General features: G+C 35.4%; 1 protein-coding gene across 1 annotated transcript in view; it reads right to left on the minus strand.

Annotated features, from left to right (window-relative positions):
- Positions 1-3,640: 3,640 nt before the first annotated feature.
- YIPF5 (Yip1 domain family member 5) overlaps positions 3,641-8,397 on the minus strand; it is a 12,459-nt gene continuing 7,702 nt past the window's right edge. The window contains exons 4-6 of the mRNA XM_019506365.1: positions 7,554-7,699; positions 5,119-5,300; positions 3,641-4,347 (exon numbers count right to left, since the gene is read on the minus strand). Coding sequence (XP_019361910.1) covers positions 4,185-4,347; positions 5,119-5,300; positions 7,554-7,699 — 491 coding nt within the window. The 3' untranslated portion in view covers positions 3,641-4,184. The remainder of the gene's footprint in view (positions 4,348-5,118; positions 5,301-7,553; positions 7,700-8,397) is intronic.

Here is an 8,397-nt window from a genome sequence, read left to right on the forward strand (position 1 = left end):
CCACCACAACGCAACACACTTACCAGCTACACTGACAGGAACATGGTGGAAGGGGGAGCAGGAAGTAACCAGCTGATTCTAGATGCACCTGCACATTTTGGTGACTGCTGCACTGTATAAAAGTGAATCCATACCATGTACAAAAATAAAGGGTCACAATTAATTGACTGTGCATAACTGAAACCGTGCAAAAAAAAATACCGTGTAAATTAAGGCCCGACTGTACTCAAATACTTATAATGACCAACATGGAAATGACAAGAGAAGAGACAATACAGGACAAAAGGAAAAAGGTATCATTTTTGGAGACTGGGTGGGAATACTGATCTTATCTAAAAGGGGTGGGGGAGAAGGGGACAGGCAGGGGGAATCTTTATATTTACGAACTTCAAAAAAACAAAAAACAAAATCAAATACTAAAACTAGCCATCAGCCTAAAATGTTAAAGCATACAAGCATACCTTCCAATGGGTGAAACGTAAGATAGGATGCCATCTGATGAAAAACATGATTAAAACTGAATCCCTGGCTGGACTGACCCGTGTGAGCATGCTACAGTTACAGGAAACTGGTTTTGCAGAGTAGGATAAATAAAGACACCATGGTCAACTTACATATTAGAAGTTCATGATACGCTAACACAAATTCCTTCAACTTTTGATTCTACAATTTTATTAGGGGAGATACCAGTAGTTAACAATCAATTAAAAATTCACTCCTACGTTTAGATTTCTTTCTCCAAAGCCTGAATTGATATACAGGAGCTGCTATTGAAATTTATTGGTTCAATTTCACCTTCTAAACAGAATGAAGTGGAAAACTTACAGGTCTGATAAGTAAAACACAGTATTTCTGTGGATATATGTAAGGTATAAATATTTTCTCTGATGGCTTAGTACCCCTTTCCAAACTGAGGTATTAAAGTTAAGACCACTGTTACACTAGAACAACAGAAGGTGAATGTTTTTCTTTTGCGCGTAGAGTTCTTGTGCCCGTGTCAGAAAGCTATTTTAAATAGTTCAGTCAGTAATTAATCACCCCAAAAGCTATCTGCAGATTTAGAGCTGATTTTTAATTAAGCCTACCTTGAATATATAAATTTGGTTCTTTTTTAGTCTAGCTTACAAAAATATAATATTGGAGTCTTAGAACCCAATGTGCCCATGAAAGCATCTGAGCTTTTAAAATTTATTGGAGGAACAGTTCTGTATTTAATTAGTCCTCATTTGAAAAGGTAATCGTTTTAATTTACTTGCACAAACTGAGGACATTGTGATCTATCAGCAGATAATGTTCTCTATTAATTAAGAACTTTGGGACTAGATCTAAAAAAAGGACTTAGGTGCTTAAGAGCACTTAAGCAAATCCCCATTTAGTGGCGCTCTAACCCTGGAGGCATATACAACTTCCTAGGTGCCTCCTGCTCAGCCTGCATTTGCCATCACAGGCATTCGCATCATGCCTTAACTCTTGCTTATGCTCTTGCCTATACCCTACTAGGCTGTAAGAAAGTAGGTAGAATTATGCCCAAGTTCCCCAAGAGGCCTGATTCAGTCCATGTGTTCAAAGTATATGCAGTGCAAGCCAACATGCTTGACTCCTCACCAAATGCAGTAGAGGCTGGAACTGATTAATTTTTAATATAATAGCATTACAACTAGATTGATTGCACAGGAGTGAGAGACCAAGATTCTCTCCTTCAGCCTAATGCGATTCCACTTCCCAGGATATCCTCCATCCCTCTTCTTGAAGCCGTTCTATTTGCCTAGTCAAGAATGAGAGATCCTAGGGGCAGGCAAGGAAGAACAAGTGAACAAGAAGGAGTACGATGCATGTAGACTCACAGAGGACTTAGCTACATAGGGGCAGTCCTGAGTTTTGGTCCCTGCTCCCACACCACTCATGCATTTTGTACTGAAGTTATTGGATTAAAAACAAAAACAGACCTGGGAGCAGGAATTCCCCCTTCCAGGGAAGTGATTTAATGACAGTGTAAGACTCATGCTCTCTCTTGTTCTTTTTCTTCTCATGGCCCTATGAGTCTTGTGTTCTTTGCTGTTAAATGAGACCCGTTTTAAAATATACAGAACTTACTTAGTTAAGCGTACACAAGGGTAACAAAAAGATCAGTAAGGGCAGCCAGTTTGTCAGGTGTCAAGAAGTTATTTCCCAGATGACCAAAGCACCTCTCCACACAAGCATTTATTTAAAAGCTGAAACTGTTTAAATTTGAACGTTATTAAGGCAAGGGAGGAAAAATGGAACAATCATCTAAGTTCAAATAAGAAACTGTAGCTCTGCTTTTGTTTGCAGAATTAGTTTTTCTCCCCCTGGAATACTTATGACTGGCCGTGCACCAGTTTTATAACAGCTACTCAAAATGGTGAATTTAATTTCCAGGGATGTAAAATTTAAATTTCTAAACTGGGCAAAGCTTCTCTCCATGCAAACTATTTTTTCCTGATTACTAGCACTCCATAATGAGTTGTTCATTCTACTATTTGAGTCAGAGCACAAAGAGTTTAAAATATATAGAATCATAGAAAAATTAGGGTTGGGAGGAACCTCAGGAGATCATACAGTCCAATTCCCTGTTCAAAGCAGGACCATCCAACCATATTATCCCAGCCAAAGTTTTGTTTAGCAAGGCCTTGAAAACCTCTACAGATGGAAATTCCACAATATTCTATATACATTAAATAAAATCTGACATACTAGGAGTTGTGATGTACCTGATAGTGGGGCACATAACACAGCTATACTGGTCTGAATCTAGAGATGCATCAATGAATTTAACTTATTTTAGGGTTACACTAATTTAAGAGCAAATTTTAGTTGGGATCTCAAACCTAGAAGAGCTTTTCCATTTCATGAAGAAATATTTTAATATGCTGTCCATTTGTTATACATTTAACATATATACAGTACCCTTACAAAGGAGATGTACATAGTGGGGAGGACTGTAAAAATACTAAAAACGAGTCAATTTGTCTTTTGTGCATGGTTTAAGAATCAGCATGTGGATATGTTAAGATCACAAATTTTCCTATTTTTTCTTTCCCTGAAATTCTTATAATACTAACTCTAGCTTATACCCCATGCAAAACTATGCTTTTACTGCAAGGCTAAGTACAGTAAAAAGTTACACTGCAAAGAGTAACCAAAAGAGACTATTACTATTCTAAACAATGTTTTGCTCCATTATGAAAGCTTCCAGGCTGACAGCTGAAGTTCTCAAATTATGTTCACTAAAAACAACAACAGGAGGGTGAGCAAGTCAAATGCAACCATAATTTTCAAAATTATTTAGGGGAAATTTAATCAGTATTAATTAAATGATCTTTACAATAAAACTGCAATACTGACAACTGTGGCATTTTTAAAATGGTGTTTTTTTCCTGGAAGCACTGCAAGAGAATCTACTTTCATTTAATTAATATGTGCATTATTCAGAAAAGAAACTCCTGAGAGCCATCTTAGTAAATCCAACGTGTGGATACTTAAAACTGATGCCAACATAATTCTAAAGATTAATATTTCAAAACTGCAAGAATGATGCACCCCCCTTTGACTTTTAAGCAGTCCTTTTCTAATACATAATTGAAGTGCCCTTAATCCTGAAATGCCAAAACACTGTATGAACAATTTCACAGATTTAATAAGGTTCTTGTTAAAAACTCAGAAAATATTTTATTTTCTAATTGCTGCAGAAATTATTTGCAATAGAGGGGACAGGAACTGAGGTTTTAATCACTGCAGTTTTATTCAAAAAAGAACCTACAATGTCTATAGTTTTTGTTTTTTGTTTTTTTTTTTTACTTTTGCCAATAAAAACTTATCTGTTATGTCATAACTGCAATCCCTCCCTCCAAGAACTGAACAAACAAAAAAGACCAAACAAAAATTACTTTGCTAAAGGATGTAGGAACAGAAAAGAAATACTACATTTATAACTGTATACGCACAAACACTTATAAAGCTATAGACACTGCAGGTCAATTCAAAAGAGTATTCAAAAGTCCTATAAAAGTGAACACAAGACTCATTTGTTTCCTTTGCTCCAGGCTATTCGGGAGTTAAGTTTGCATGACAGCAACAGTGTAGCTATATGTTGGTCCAATTATGCGTTCCAAGGTGGTGTTCTCAGTTTGGCTCATCGAAGTCCAATAGCCAGGATAGTTGATTCAAAACACAGAAATAAGGGCAAAAACTCCATATAATAAAGCACAGGGATATGCTACTAGAAGCTGTTGTCCTTCCATTGCTAAGGCAGAAATGAAGATTTTGGAAGCAGAAAAACTGCACCATCCAATAATTCCAGCAGTGAGAATAACTCCCATCATCCCCCTGTAACATACAAGAACAGAACACATAAGCTTTGTATGGATGCCTAGAGATACATAGAAATTGGAATATTCCTAAAAGGTAAATATTCATTTAGAATTTTATGCTTGGGGTAAAATAAATGCATATTTATTTCTAACATATAATGGAACTGTACATGTAAATGAGCATAAAAAGTAAAATGAGTGCTACTCTGTGAAGATTTTTGAGCTACATCATTCAATGAGGGAGAATGGAGCAAGAAAATAATTGAATTTGAGGGCAACAGGTGTAGAGTTGAATATGAAACTAAAATTGTCCCTTGTTTCTTTCTACTGCTCTATTTTACCCATAGCTACACAACATTTCCTTTTAGGCTAATTTCCACCCTAACTTTAATAGATCATTACAGTTTTAATTAGATTCCATTGATCATTTTTAGTCTTATGTATCCCACTATACAATTGAGAAACAGATATTGTATGATATGCTTAGTTATTGTATTATTTTACTCTAATCTATAAATGCAAAAGTAATGCAAATACAAGTAGTTTCAATGCTACATAATTACTTTATTGACATAAGCAAAAGCTACTTTCACAATATTTTTTCCATTATTAATTATAAATTGCTTTGGACTAACCTCACAATAGGCATTTAGTTTATTGACACAAGCCCAATATTAGTACAATCTGAATTCCATTTAACAAAACACTTCTCCCATCACATGGGAAAGAGTCCATAGTACATGGCAGTATTATTTCATTTAAAAAAAAGTTATGGGTTGATACTTACTGCAAAGAAAACACAACTGCAAAACTTGAAAGCAGGATCATAGGAAGGAGACAGTAACCCAGGACACTGGCAACACAGCCAAATGAGACGCCCGTCATACTCATTAAGTTCAGGAGGCAAAACATTCCTAAACATCCAATTGCACTAATTCCATACACATACCCAAACTGAATTTTACCGGCCTAAAGACAAGAAGAGTAACTTTGGTTAATTATAAGTGTACCTGGTTTTATAGTAGTAGTTTATTTATAGCTTTCACTAAAACAATGCAATAACATTGACAATAAAAAGTGACTATATGTCTACAAATGATTCTTGCTCCAAAGGCTAAATTGTTTTATTTGGGAAGTACCATATACAATCTAAACAACAAGAATTTCCAGAACAAGGGGCTTACACACTTTTGTTTATTTAATGTTTCCTACATGAAACAGGTCTTTTAAGTTGTGCAAGCACCCTACATTAAAAAAAAAAAAAAATATCTGGCTTTTATATAGAAGAGACATTAATCTCAAAGTATGACTTGGAAGCATGACATTCAGTTCCACATTAGCTGGGTAGACAGGAAACAGACTTCAGTAGTCATGTTTTAACTCTGAGATAGCCCAAGGGAACTGTACCATGAGGCACAAATCTCTGGTGTTCATTAAAAGCCCAGTCTTTACCCCGCACCTAAATGATAAACTGAGCAAAACAAATAGTAAAGCAGATTTTGACGCAATGAATTTTTGAAGCTGAAAGCAATACCCTGAACAGTAGTATCAGAAAACCAATACAGAGATTACAAATAGTTCAACACTTTCAATAGCAAAACTTTTTTTTTAAAATCATTAAGTGGTTTACCCACCGTTGTAGAGCATGCATCTATACTATGTCTGATGTTCTAATTTCAATGTATTTTTACATTTTTTGATTATAGCTATTTTTGTGCATGCATAAACACTCTCAACTGTATAAGTTTCTAGAAGCCTTGTCATATAATCCCTTACCATCATGTTCTCAATTCACACTCTCAAGTTATTGTAAGACCCATGACAAGCTATTATATTTCCTACTCTGAATAAAATGGTTTGTTCCAAACAAGAAAAAGGAATGTAACATATAGACAAGATACTTATAACTGGTTAGGATTGAATAATAAAAATGGGGCTGTGAAATCTGACATGTCAGATCAGAACTCAGATACTCCTTTTATCCATTATAAAAGGAATGCATTCATCCATAATATGGAGCCTGATTTCTTAGTGAAACATTACTGGTCAAAGTAGCTTTGGAGCACCAAAGTGCTTGAAGTATGGTGGCTGTTTCATATTATACAATATGCGATTCTATGGTAAAAATAAAACAATGCCTGAAAAAAAAATTACAGAATAGAAATTGATTTAAAATATGGAAGTGTACAATGACAAGTCATGTTCCTACTCTGTCATTTACCAATTTCTCTCTCTTGGGCGGTTAAAAGTTAAAAGTAAGTATTGGTCTATAAATTCTTGGATATCAATTATGATAGCCTAAGCTTGCTTCACACGTAAAACATAATACATTTAAGTTCAAATCTTACCACAACTGAATGTTAAAACACACAGACAGGTTTCCATCTGAGCCCATCAGCAAATTTAACTGTTTTGAACAGGAGTATATTTTGGATGGTGTTTTACTGGATCAGTATATTGAAAGTCATACCTAGTACGAACCAGATTAATACCTATTAAACACACTAAGAAATGATTTAAGAATTTTGAGCCTTGTTTACTAGGAAGCTCTTTTAAAGAATAAACAGCCAAAGGAACAAGCCCATCAATAAACTAAGTATGCTGAACAGAGAAAATATAATGAAGTGTTAAAAAAAACTAGGATAAGACAGCAGAAATTAAGCACAGTAGAAACTGAAATGATAGAAAACAAAATTACTAAACAGAAAAGCTGAACATCAAGAGCAAAAACAGTGGCTATTAACATTTTGTGCAATAATTATTTCACTAAAAATTATTAACGTGTATTTTTTATAATAAAATCTTGATTTGTAGAAGAAATAAGAGGTGAAAAATAGAGGTTTATCTTTAGGAAAAAAAATAAAAGGACAAAATAGATCATCTGATCCATTTTATTTCCCCTGCCTTTTCATGATAAAAGGAACATATTCCTTAAAAGCAAGAGACAGCAAGAAGAACTCATCGACGAAGACACACCACGTGTTAAAACCTGAGCCAGAAAAATCTGTTCCAAAGTACACTGACAGAATGGAAAGACTCCCATTAATTTCTAAGCACTTTGCATCAAGCTCTAAATTATGTATCATGTCAAGAGGTATGCTTTACGGACTCCAGGATACAGAGCTGCCTTTGAGAGACCTATGGATAACTCTATTCCCCCACCCTCAATGCTTTTGAATGTCAATAAACATATGCAGTAATAATTAACAATCTCTATCTTACCAGCAATAATGTGGCTCCAAATGCTAGACAGAAGACCATTGGTCCTGCCAAATCAGTCTCATTCATGATGCTGCCATCTGCTACTTTTAATGGGTGTAGTACCGTTAGCGTCTTCTGCCAGATGTGGTCAAAATTAATCCCTAATTCTACAGGTCACACAAAAAGAATTATTCAGATTCACTTCTCCTGCTATTTCTCCTTTTACTTCTATTATTTTTCCCTGCTCCTCCCATTTCATAACTGTTTCAGACTGATGATAAGACATTGCCTACAAGAAAGCTATAAAATGCCATTCCTAAGATAAGAACCCCCATGAGCCATTAGTCCTCTTGGGTTTGCCTGCACTGCCTCTGTGGCACTCCACCTTTCAAGGTGGAAAAGTGAGACACAGGCAGTTTCTGAAGCCCAGATTTTGCAACCAGAATCTGCAACCAGATCCACTTGGGTGGACCCCTGAATCCAAGTACCTAAGCATCTAACTACAGGATTGTTTCAAAGCTTTGTCCTGTGCACTGCACAATTAATTCCCTCACATGCTGGGACTCACTGTCCATATACATTTGGTTTATTAGCCTAGCAGCAGAATATGCGTTATTCGCTTCTGCCAAAACTGTACTTTCATTGATATTAATAATATAATGGATAACACGTCTCAAATACTAGTCGAAGATTTGAGTTTCCATCTTCTTTATACAACAGTACTTTACAAAGCTCCCACTTTCTATCAATATTTCTTCTATCTATCCATTCTGGCATCTTGTGCAGTCTATAGACACTATTATATGCAGGACAATTCTTATGTATTTACTCCTTTCTTAAATCAGGATCTGGGTTCTAGACACCA

This window comes from Gavialis gangeticus, unplaced genomic scaffold (assembly GCF_001723915.1).
Source record: "Gavialis gangeticus isolate Ggan-Ray unplaced genomic scaffold, GavGan_comp1, whole genome shotgun sequence".
In the NCBI taxonomy this organism is placed as follows: domain Eukaryota; kingdom Metazoa; phylum Chordata; order Crocodylia; family Gavialidae; genus Gavialis; species Gavialis gangeticus.